This window comes from Oncorhynchus mykiss, chromosome 16, assembly GCF_057628025.1.
Source record: "Oncorhynchus mykiss isolate SJ-2025 chromosome 16, ASM5762802v1, whole genome shotgun sequence".
Taxonomy (NCBI): domain Eukaryota; kingdom Metazoa; phylum Chordata; class Actinopteri; order Salmoniformes; family Salmonidae; genus Oncorhynchus; species Oncorhynchus mykiss.
Window position 1 is genome coordinate 22,997,486 of NC_143037.1, and position 12,617 is coordinate 23,010,102.

The window sequence follows — 12,617 nt, forward strand, 5'->3', positions numbered from 1 at the left end:
AAGGGTGGGTTTTTGTGTACAGTCAACTCCTAATTAATGCAACCACTTGGGACTAGTGTGACACCGTGCAGGTGGGCACTAAACCAGCGGTCCAGAGTATGCAGTTATCAAGAGCTATAAAACAAATGTCATTGAATTGGGACTGAAAAAATATATTGCACTTAAATGGAGTAGACAGTACTTTATAACTCCCATCAATATTATTGATGGTCTGATCCACCTATTTTCTACTAGTCTATTCCAGCTGTGCGGTAGATGGCATACCTCCTCTATGGGCACCTCTCCGTTCTGGTTTATGTCCATGGCCTGGAAGAGCTCCAGCGGGGCGTCCTCCACCCACACAAACAGGTAGCCCTCCGGCACGCCCTTCTGCAGGTCCATCAGCTCCAGCTCAAAGTGAAGCACTGCACTGCCTGGCACACCAGTGGCTGGGAGGAGAGGAGGAGAGGCAGTGAGTGAGTGTGAAAGAGCAACACCGGTATGTGTACCTGCGTAATACTTTATTGGAGCCCTCCTTTACGTATGCATTCTTAAAGCCTTTATAACAGCTACATAAAACATAACATCTGTCGGTTCTCTAATGTCAATGCAGCTGTTAGAGGCTTTATGAATACATAAATAAGTGGGGCTACAGTAAATGATGACCTGCACCTGAAATGCCTTTATGCATGAGTGTCTCACTAGTGCAGACATGAGTGAACATGGTGTCACTTTGAAATGGAACGGTATCAAACACATGGAACCCAGGTGTAGACTAATAATGAAATGCTTACTTACGTGCCCTTCCCGAACCATGCAGAGACAAAAATAATATAATTTTTTTAAATATTTTTTTTTTTACATACACTTAGTCATTAAAACTCGTTTTTCAACCACTCCACAAATTTCTTGTTAACAAATTATAGTTTTGGCAAGTCGGTTAGGACATCTACTTTGTGCATGAGACAAGTAATTTTTCCAACAATTGTTTACAGACAGATTATTTCCCTTATAATTCACTGTATCAGACTTCCAGTGGGTCAGAAATTTTCATACACTAAAATGACTGTGCCTTTAAACAGCTTGGAAAATTCCAGAAAATTATATCAGGGCTTTAGAAGCTTCTGATAGGCTAATTAACATACTTTGAGTCATTTGGAGGTGTACCTGTGGATATATCTCAAAGCCTACCTTCAACCTCAGTGCCTCTTTGCTTGACATTCATGGGAAAATCAAAATAAATCAGCCAAGACCTCAGAAAAAAAAAGTAGACCTCCATAAGTCTGGTTCATCTTTGGGAGCAATTTCCAAACGCCTGAAGGTACCACGTTCATCTGTACAAACAATAGTATGCAAGTATAGACACCATGGGACCACACAGCCGTCATACCACTCAGAAAGGAGACGCGTTCTGCCTCCTAGAGATGAACGTACTTTGGTGTGAAAAGTGCAAATCAATCCCAGAACAACAGCAAGGGACCTTGTGAAGATGTTGGAGGAAACATTTACAAAAGTATCTATATCCACAGTAAAACGAGTCCTATATCGACATAACCTGAAAGGCCGCTCAGCGAGGAAGAAGCCACTGCTCCAAAGCCGCCATAAAAAAGCCAGTCTACGGTTTGCAACTGTACATGGGGACAAAAATCGTACTTATTGAAGAAATATCCTCTGGTCTGATGAAACAAAAATAGAACTGTTTGGCCATAATGACCATCGTTATGTTTGGAGGAAAAAGGGGGAGGCTTGCAATCCGAAGAGCACCATCTTAACTGTGAAGCACGGGGGTGGCAGCATCATGTTGTGGGTGTGCTTTGCTGCAGCAGGGACTGGTGCACTTCACAAAATAGATGGCATCATGAGTTAGGAAAATGATGTGGATATATTGAAGCAACATCTCAAGACATCCGTCAGGAAGATAAAGCTTGGTCGCAAATGGGTCTTCCAAACGGACAATGACCCCAAGCATACTAACAAAGTTGTGGCAAAATGTCCTAAGGATAACAAAGTCAAGGTAATGGAGTGGCCATTACAAAGCCCTGACCTCAATCCTATAGAAAATTTGTGGGCAGAACTTAAAAAGTGTGTGCGAGCGAGCAAGGAGGCCTACAAACCTGACTCAGTTACACCAGCTCTGTCAGGAGGAATGGGCCAAAATTCACCCAACCTATTGTGGGAAGCTTGTGGAAGGCTACCCGAAACGTTTGACCCAAGTTAAACAATGCTACCAAATACTAATTGAGTGTATGTAAACTTCTGACCCACTGGGAATGTGATGAAATAAATAAAAGCTGAAATAAATCCTCAACTATTATTCTGACATTTCACATTCTTAAAATAAATTGGTGATCCTAACTGACCTAAGACAGGGAATTTTTACTAGGGTTAAATGTCAGGAATTGTGAAAAACTGAGTTTAAATGTATTTGGCTAAGGTGTATGTAAACTTCTGACTTCAACTGTATGTGTTTGTGCTCCAGCTGGTGCATTCTTAGTTGAAGGAGCGTATTGTTTGTGTTTTATTGTGGCCCTGTCCTCCCCTGATGGCCCATGATGAACGTCTTTCTCACCCCCTTTCTCTCCGTGGCCCAGGTGGGGGGGGATGATGACAGTCCTCCTCTCACCCACACACATGCCCCTCAGACCCTCGTCCAGACCGTCAATCACTTTGTCCGCCCCCAGCACCGTGTCCTGCAGGTTGTCATAGTCACTCCTGAGCACAAGGGACATAAACACAGGTAAGGGAACGTAAAAACAACATATGGAGCATGTCTGTCAACTGCATAGTCTTCCATCTGTATTTCCTTTCCAACGACGGCCGTTTTAGAAATAAGATATCATTAAAATGAAGTACACAACAAATGACTTAAACCGTCAATACAAAAGGATCCACATGAGGATTTCAATCCGTTTTCTTCCGTTTGGTGCCTAATGAACACGACCCTGGTCAATGTACTCACGAGGAGAAGAGCCGTGTGCCGTCCAGCAGAGAACAGTTGTAGTGGTAGTGGATTAGATCGTCCACATCGCTGGTCAGGTTACACACCTCAGGCTTGTGAGTCACATGAACCTCCACAGAGTCCTTGGGGTTGTGGAAGTCAATGACATGGATGTCGAAGACCAGCACGGCCGAGCCTGGTATATCCTTACCTGGTACGGCAAGACAGAGAGGTCAAACTGGGTTTCAGTCAGTAATATAAACTAAACTGTAGAATAATGTATTGTTAAATGCGATATTTAATGTTGTGTCTAAATTACAGCTAGCTATTGGGCTATCTGTTACATTTTAGACTAAATTAATCATATTTATACAGGTATGACCTTAATAATTATACATAATCATACATTTAAGGTGTATTCTTCCCACACAAATAGGATTTAAAAAGGCCCAATGCAGCCATTTTTATATCAATATCAAATAATTTCTGGGTAACAATGAACCTTACTTTAACAGTTTCCAATAAAATGTACAGAAATAGCTTTTTTAGCAAAAAACTACTTCTCAAACAACAATTATGCTAGGACTGACAGAGTGGTCTAAGTGGGAAGAGAAAACTGAAAACTATCAGTTATTGGTCTATTAACTAATTTACTGCCTGGTGATGTCACCAGGGAAGCCGAAACTCCCGCCCATGTAAACCTGCCGATTAGAAGGTCCTGTCTAGATTGTATTTTCAACCAGGAAATAACAATGATCATATTTAATCACACTTTTACAGTCTTTAGTTTCATCAGCTGTTGTACAATATGATACAAAACACCGGAAAAACGTTTTTGACTGCATTGGGCCTTTACCATGTAAATCATTCAAATGAGAGAGCTTACAACCCTGACCACTAACTACCAATAAAAGCTAACTACTTAACTAACCTACTGTAACTACCAATAAAAGCTAACTAACTAACCTACTGTAACTACCAATAAAAGATAGCTAACTAACCTACTGTAACTACCAATAAAAGATAGCTAACTAACCTACTGTAACTACCAATAAAAAATGCCCCTCTATCTGCCCTGGACTAAGCCACACCTGCTCCCTGCTCTCCATAGGCCATGTGGGGGGGCAGGGTGACCCTCCTCCTCTCCCCGATGCACACCCCCTGCAAGCCCTTGTCCATGCCAGAGATCACGTAGCCCATCCCAATGTAGGTGTTGTACGTGTTGTTCCGCTGGTAGCTGTAGAGAGGGGAAGGATTCGATATGACAAGCAATGACAGACATTGTCAAACAGGAATCATTCAAGAAGTATTTTCAGTCTTTCATTATGCCATTTTAGACTACTGTGACGCAGCCTATGAGAACTGGACATTGCTCACCTGGTGTCAAAGGTGACCCCGTTGAGGAAGGTTCCATTGTAGTGGTAGCGCATGTAGTCCCCGGCCACAGACTTGCGCGCGCACACCTCGGGCACCACCTGGTTCTCCACGGTGATGTCATCCTTGGGGTTGTGTAGGTCAGCCAGGAGGACATTAAATACCAGGGTGGCCTGGGACGGGATCTCTTTACCTGAAGGAGATCGAAGCAGTCAGTCAAAAAAGGCTGTACAGAGAAGCAGTATGTCTGTCTGGTCGTCTAAAGAGGGATCCATGCTGATTGACGGCTGCAAATGCACCAAACAATGAAACAGCACTGAACATGCAGAAATGGTAATGGTGCCTTTCCAATTCGACTTACCCCCACACCAGGGTGTCACCAGTGTTTAATGTTAGCTCTAGTGTTCTTGTGTTTCCATCAAGAGTGTGAAACTAACTTTAACAACACTATAAGGATGTGGTAGAAAATGAAACAGATTTTTACAAGAACCAATATCACTCCCTAGAAACACAACCTCGCACAGCTTTTCAGAATTCATCGCTAAATTGGCCCGCATAGAAACCATAAATGACTTGGTAACAGGAAATACATTTATTTTCACGGCAGAATTAAAAAGTCATTTTGGACTGACCAATGTAGATAGTTTCAAATACAAGCAACTTAAAAGTTACATATCACAAAATTATGATTGGAAATCTTTTGGACATCAGAGTAACCTTGAGGGAATCTTAATTTGAGTCAGAAAAGTACATTCAGATGATAGGAAAGATCTACAAAACCTTGCAGAGAGCATATCCAACTGACAATCTCTTAGAAGAAAAAAAGCGCCTGTTCAACCTCAGGAGGCTGAAAAAATGTGGCTTGTCACCTAAAACCCTCACTAAATTTTACAGGTGCTCAATTGAGAGCATCCTGTCGGACTGCACCGCTCACAACCGCAGGGCTCTCCAGAGAGTGGTGCGGTCTGCACAACGCATCACCGGGGGCAAACTACCTGCTCTCCAGGACACCTACCTACACCAACACACAACACCGGATGTCACAGGAAGGCAAAAAAGATAATCAAGGACAATAACCACCCAAGCCCCTGCCTGTTCAACCCGCTTCCATCCATAAGGCGAGGTCAGTACAGGTGCATCAAAGCTGGGACCGAGAGACTGTTAAATAGCCACGAGTCAAATGATTCATTATTTAAATATTGAAATAGCATGGGCAACTAAGAAAAACAAATTGGTACAATTTAAGACCAAGTGGCAAGCAATAATGCAGGTCGGGGCAGATAAGACGTCGTCATTGTTTGTATGTGTCTGTAAATTATTGTTGGTATGTATAAGTTTGTTTCTGTAATGTAAAGGAAAGGAAAAAAATGTATATTATTGAGAAAAAAAAGGACCACTTATGAAATAATTGACATAAATTACACCTTTTTAATTTATATAAATCACACCTTTTTTAAACATTTTTTTAAAGACACTATAGATTTGTGGCGAACAGAATCAACAACCTCGACATCATTCAAGTCTGTTGCTTTGTGAGAAGGTGTACAAGTTCACAATTGTTATGTAAATGACAGCTGAAAAGTAACCAGGGCCTTGCCTTGGCTCCAAGCTAAGGCAAGGCCCTGGGTAAAACACTGGGGTAAATCCTCATTGGAAATGCAGCATAAATGCATTCCAACAGAGCTTACATAGAAGCTGGACTTTGGATACATATAGACTGGGTGTTACTAAATAAACCAACCAGATCAATCAATCAAACAGGTGGCAAATACAACATGGGAGGGATCACTGAATCTGACTGCTGTTTACAGACTGTTTTTCAGTCTATTTACGTGGACCTATAGGTAGAGATGTCAATGCTGATTAAAACAGGTAGAGGAATCAATTAAACCCTTCAACACAATCTATTTATTTAAATGATTTCTTACCAGTTTGGAAAAACAGGTCGTAAATTTATCCAGGGTCATATTCATTTGTGGCCTTGTGGTTAGTGTCCGCCCTGAGATTGGAAGGTTGGCATTCGATCGTCCGAGTCATACGAAATACTAAAAATTGCACATGCGATTGACTAGCGTCCCGTTCAAGGGGTGTACTATACATCAAGCTTCCTCACCCAACAAAAACAGGAGATGGGCTCCTGCTCCTATGAGGTGATCCGCCCTTGGCTCGTGCAAGGCTACTTACTTTACGTTCATCAGGACACACCGTAGTACAACGGTTTGCAACAGCAAACGAAAACGAGCATTTCTTATTGGACAAGTCCAGGTAGTTCCTCCCCGTTTAAGACTCTCCCGCTTTCTTCCGTTCGCTGCCTAATGAATACGACCCGTGTAAAAAGAAAACATGAATAATCTCACAACCCTCCCACCTCTCGCATAACTGTATCCCCTCCTTCCATTCTTGTACTTACCAGATCCTTTCTCTCCATAGGCCAGGAAGGGTGGAATAATTATGTTTCTGGTCTCCCCCACGCACATGCCCAGTATGCCCTCGTCCATGCCTTTGATCAGCCAGCCCTCCCCCACCAGGCTGTCGTGGGTCTGCCCCTTGTTGTAGCTACGTAGGGCTCACACAAGCGCAAAGTCAAACACACACATCCTCCTCCTCCTCCTCTTAACACACACCTGGATAACACAGTACAGACACACACACACACAGACAGGACTGTTATTTGTTGTCAGCTTCAGCAGTGGCCAAATGTGACACTGTCGAATGTAGCAACACTTCATTTGAAGGGTATCGACAAAAGGACAAACACAAGTTGTAGTTTTCATTATGTCACAGTATCAAACGTCAATTGCAATGTACAGTGCCTATAGAAAGTCTACACCCCCTCTAGCTTTTTCCACATTTTGCTGCCTTATAATAACATCAACAACAACAAAAAAGAGGATTACATTTTTTTTTTTATCCTACAGATCATGTATGACATTCCTGGGAGTGTGTAAACTTATATTTTGTATTACCATATGATTTGTGTATGTTCTCTATAGTTATGTACTTAAATGTATCAATTGACCAATTTTGCACATTTGAGCAGACTTGATGCAAAAAATTGTCCAGTATTGCAATGCTTCACTGGATCGAACTGTACATTGCACACACACACTGCTGCCATCTAGTGGCCAAAATCTAAATGGCGCCTAAACACAATTTAATATTATGGACTTTCACTTGCATTTCAAAGATGATGAAATAAATAAATTACAATGCATGTTTTTTTGTTTGTATTATCTTTTACCAGATCCACCTACTCCACATTTTCAAAGTGGAAGACAAATGTAAAATGTAAAAAATTTATAAAAGTTAAATATCGTAATTGGATAAGTCTCCACCCCCCAGAGTTAATACTTGGTGAAGGCACATTTGGCAACCATTATTTGGAATAGGGATGTACCAACTTTGCACAACTCTTAGGGGGAACATACAGTTAAAGTCAGAAGTTTACATACACCTTAGCCAAATACATTTAAACTCAATTTTTCACAATCCCTGACAATTAATCCTAGTAAATAAATTCCCTATCTTAGGTCAGTTAGGATCACCACTTTATTTTAAGAATTTGCAATGTCAGAAAAATAGTTGAGAGAATGATTTCTTTCAGCTTTTATTTCTTTCATCACATTCCCAGTGGGTCAGAAGTTTACATACACTCAATTAATATTTGGTAGCATTGCCTTTAAATTGTTTAGCCTGGGTCAAACAATCCGGGTAGCCTTCCACAAGCTTCCCACAATGTTTTGGGAGAATTTTGGCCCATACCTCCTGACAGTCAGGTTTGTAGGCCTCCTTGCTCGCACACGCCTTTTCAGTTCTTCCACAAATTTTCTATAGGGTTGAGGTCAGAGCTTTGTGATGGCCACTCCAATACCTTGCCTTTGTAGTCTTTAAGCCATTTTGCCACAACTTTGGAAGTATGATTGGGGTCATTGTCCATTTGGAAGACCCATTTGCGACCAAGCTTTAACTTCCTGACTGATGTCTTGAGATGTTGCTTCAATATATCCTACCTCATGAGGCCATCTATTTTGTGAAGTGCACCAGTCTCTCCTGCAGCAAAGCACCCCCACAACATGATGCTGCCACCACCGTGCTTCATGGTTGGAATGGTGTTCTTCGGCTTGCAAGCTTCCCCCTTTTTCCTCCAAACATAACAATGGTCATTATGGCCAAACAGTTCTATTTTTGTTTCATCAGACTAGAGGACATTTCTCTAAAATGTATGATCTTTGTCCCCATGTACAGTTGCAAACTGTTGTCTGGCTTTTTTATGGCGGTTTTGGAGCAGTGGCTTCTTCCTCGCTGAGCGGCCTTTCATGTTATGTCGATATAGGACTTGTTTTACTGTGGATATAGATACTTTTGTACCGGATTCCTCCAGCATCTTCACAAGGTCCTTTGCTGTTGTTCTGGGATTGATTTACACTTTTCACACCAAGGTACGTTCATCTCTAGGAGACAGAACACGTCTCCTTCCTGAGCGGTATGACGGCTGCGTGTTCCCATGATGTTTATACTGCATACTATTGTTTGTACAGATGAACGTGGTACCTTCAGGCATTTGAAAATTGCTCCCCAAGAATGAACCAGACTTGTGGAGGTCTACAATTTTTTTCTGAGTTCTTGGCTGATTTCTTTAGATTTTCCCATGATGTCAAGCAAAGAGGCACTAAGTTTGAAGGTAGGCCTTGAAATACATCTACAGGTACACCTCCAATTGACTCAAATGATGTCAATTAGCCTATCAGAAGCTTCTAAAGCCATGACATCATTTTCTGGAATTTTTCAAGCTGTTTAACGTCAGTCAACTTAGTGTATGTAAACTTCTGATCCACTGGAAATGTGATACAGTGAAATAATCTGTCTGAAAACAATTGTTGGAAAAATTACTTGCGTCATGCACAAAGTAGATGTCCTAACTGACTTGCACAAACTATAGTTTGTTAACAAGAAATTTGTGGAGTAGTTGAAAAACAAGTTAATGACTCCAACCTATGTGTATGTAAACTTCCGACTTCAACTGTGTATCAATTGTTTCTGTCAAAATTGCTCAAGCTCATTAAATTTGGTTGGGAATCATTGGAGAGTGATATTCAAACCTTGTCTCTGATTTTCAAGCAAATTTAAGTCAGGACTGAGACTAGAACACTCAACACCTCTTGGAGCAACATACTTGAATGATGTAGAGATAATTGTATGTGTGGGGTACAGAGATGAGGTAGTCGTTCAAAAATCATGTTAAACACTATTATTGCACACAGTGAGTCCATCCAACTTACTATGTGACGTGTTCAGTAAATGTTCACTCCGGAACTTATTTAGGCTTGCCATAAAAAAGTGGTTAAATACTTATTGACTCAACACATTTCACATTTCATACTTTTATTACTTTTAAAAATAAAAAAAATGTAACATTTTGGGGTATTGTGTGTAGGCCAGTGTCAAATAAATCTACATGTAATCCATTTTAAATTCAGGCTGTAACAAAATGTGGAAAAAGTCAAGGGGTGTGAAAACCTTCTGAAGGCACTTCTGTCGGTCTACGTAAAACATCCTATGTCAACTTGTGGTTGTTGACATGTGTTATGTATGGCTTATGGATGAGTTATGAAGTCCTTATGTCTGTACCCTTTAAATAAGATGTCACCCTGATTTCACAATGCATTTATTCATAAAATAAATACAATGGGTCAAAATTCAGCCCACACTACCACTGGGTCCCTTAGCATCTGTCCACCCAGACCCTCATGCTTTCACTCCCTGTCCAGGAGTGGACTCACCTGGAGTCGAAGGGCGTCCCATCCAGAAGGGTACCATTGAAATGGTATCGCACAAAGTCTGTGCGCTTCACAGAGCGTTTGCAGTCCCGGGGACTGCTGACGGTTTCAGTCACAACCAGGTCAGCCTTGTTCCACATGTCCAACAGCATCAAGTCAAACACCAGTGTGCTGTCGGGAGGGACCACATCACCTGACAGTGGATAAGTAGTAAAAGTACGATAATACATTCAAATAGACAATTGGATTAAAAAAAGTCTAAATGTTTATATGCCTTTTAGATGCATAAATATGTTTTGAATGTCTATTGACTTTTTATTTTTTTTGATAATGCCTCAATATGAGGGTGCTGTAATTGTCTACCAGTGAATTTAATATTGTAACATTACTCGTCCTTGTTATAACCATTTGTAAGGCTTTATAATGTTAAATCAAGTTATTTATTTTCCTATATGGCGATACAATGGCTAATAACGCAAGTTCATTATAAAACATTAGGCACCAAGGCATTAGAAGCAGTTCATAAACACTTATGACAAGTATATACCAATTTTGTCAAATTGAAATCACCAAATTCCACTGTGGTGGCCATTTTAGCTCTCTTTCTGTTGAATTAAGGCCATTACAGGGTAAAGTAAAAGATATAACTCGGTGTAGAGTACCTGCTCCAAGGCTGCCATAGGCAAGGTGTGGGGGCACGGTGACTTTTCTCTTCTCGTTGACGCACATGCCCAGGATCCCTTTGTCGATGCCAGCGATGAGCCGGCCCTGGCCTGTCTGTCCTACCGACGCAGCTCCCCTCTCATAGCTGAGCAGGCCAGGACATGAAAGGATGACAGCGTTAGACAGCAAATAGTAGGCCTATGCAGAAAGAATAGGGCAGTAGGCTATTTCTTGGCATTCATTTGTAATGAAGTTGATGCATTAAAATAATTGCTATTCCTTTTGCGAATGAGTACCTTAGTTCATTCAACTGCGTTTAGTTTGTAACCATTTCAAAAGATGGCCGTGATTGCGTTCCATTCTGCAAAGCCTGTAGCCTACCTATGCTATACGAAAGGCAAGCTGCAGTCAAATAATTTCCATGTTTTGCATATAATTTATTTAGCTTTATTGCATATATAATATGTACGATACACAATAGCCGGACACATAATAACATAATTGTCTTTATTTTAGGATAGATGGCTACAAAGTAATGCACGCATTTTTGGAACCAGTACTGTACAATATACTAGACTACAGATGATTATAATAACCCACTGTGTGCCACACAATTTCTGCAAAAGAAAGGCTACATCAACAAAACTTAACGGACATCAACACATTATTATTCAGAGTTTAAAAATCTTGACAAAGATGATTACTATTTGTATCTTACCTCGAATCAAATGTTTTTCCATCTTGGAATGTCACATTGTAGTGATAACGAACATAATCCCCACTTTTTACTTCTCTGGGACAAAGTATTGGTATCGAATATCTGTCCACGACTACATCTCCAATCGTGGGATTGCATCCAATGTACGTACACGCCTTCAGCAGTAAAAGTAAAAGACTGCTTGCAAACATTATAAATAAGAACGAATCCTGATTTTAACTCGATAGAAAAGTATTCAACTAGTTTTACATGTAATTTATAGGCCTGCGTCAGTCTTGAAACACACTCATTCACTCGTTTCTACACTACACTAAACCCTGTATACGGAGTTGCACAGGATTTTTCCTAAAGAAGGGGGGGGGGGCTTCTCTCCCTCTTGGCAAGGAATGTTGTAAACGTGGACAGTCTCCAGTTTGCAGTGGGATTGCTCAGACTCAGCGCGTAGATGAGCAGCGGCCGTTCTATGACTGGCTTCACTGTCAGTGGTCCTATAGGTCTCTCCTATGCAAACAATCAATGCCAAACGCATGTGCAATGAGCATTGTCAGAGCATGTGGCTCGAAGCATAAAGACATTTTGAAAGTTATTGGCTAGGGAGAGGCTGTAACGACACTCTTGACCAGTAAAACAAATGACCAAAATCTAATGTTTAACCAATTCTGAAATGATATCTAGTTTTTCAGGTCAGGAGTGTTCATATAGACTTTTCCTATAGGGTATAGGGATATGCTACCATTTTTTATTTAACCTTTATTTAATAAGGCAACTAACCATTGCAGTGATTCATTGAGGGGGAATAGCCAGGTCCTGAACCAGCTATTCTACAGTCAAGGGAAGTGCACTACCTCCGAAAGCCATTCAGACCTCTTGGTAGAGGCAATGGTATGCTTAAAGATAGATTGAGTTTAATTACTTTGATAAATATCCTAAACAGATGGATTAAATAGGATGTATACCTATCTACTGTCACGCAACAAGCTGATCTCAGGCAAAATGATCTCCATTGGCCCAGTAGCCTGAAGAGACCCTCGTTCACATTCAGCTACTGGAATTGTAAACTAGGCTAAATATATTTTTACGCACGTGGAATGCGTTTTAAATGAACAACTAAACGTGTTCCGATATGACTGCTGGAGGTTATGACAGCTAGAAATCCGAGACCACGGGC

General features: G+C 41.0%; 1 protein-coding gene across 1 annotated transcript in view; it reads right to left on the reverse strand.

The window, feature by feature from the left end:
- fkbp10b (FKBP prolyl isomerase 10b) overlaps positions 1–12,590 on the reverse strand; it is a 13,555-nt gene extending 965 nt beyond the window's left edge. The window contains exons 1-9 of the mRNA XM_021565279.3: positions 11,450–12,590; positions 10,731–10,876; positions 10,072–10,261; positions 6,702–6,847; positions 4,295–4,484; positions 4,009–4,154; positions 2,939–3,128; positions 2,549–2,691; positions 265–428 (exon numbers count right to left, since the gene is read on the reverse strand). Of these exons, the coding sequence (XP_021420954.1) occupies positions 265–428; positions 2,549–2,691; positions 2,939–3,128; positions 4,009–4,154; positions 4,295–4,484; positions 6,702–6,847; positions 10,072–10,261; positions 10,731–10,876; positions 11,450–11,640 (1,506 nt within the window). The 5' untranslated portion in view covers positions 11,641–12,590. The remainder of the gene's footprint in view (positions 1–264; positions 429–2,548; positions 2,692–2,938; positions 3,129–4,008; positions 4,155–4,294; positions 4,485–6,701; positions 6,848–10,071; positions 10,262–10,730; positions 10,877–11,449) is intronic.
- Between the last annotated feature and the right edge of the window lie 27 nt (positions 12,591–12,617).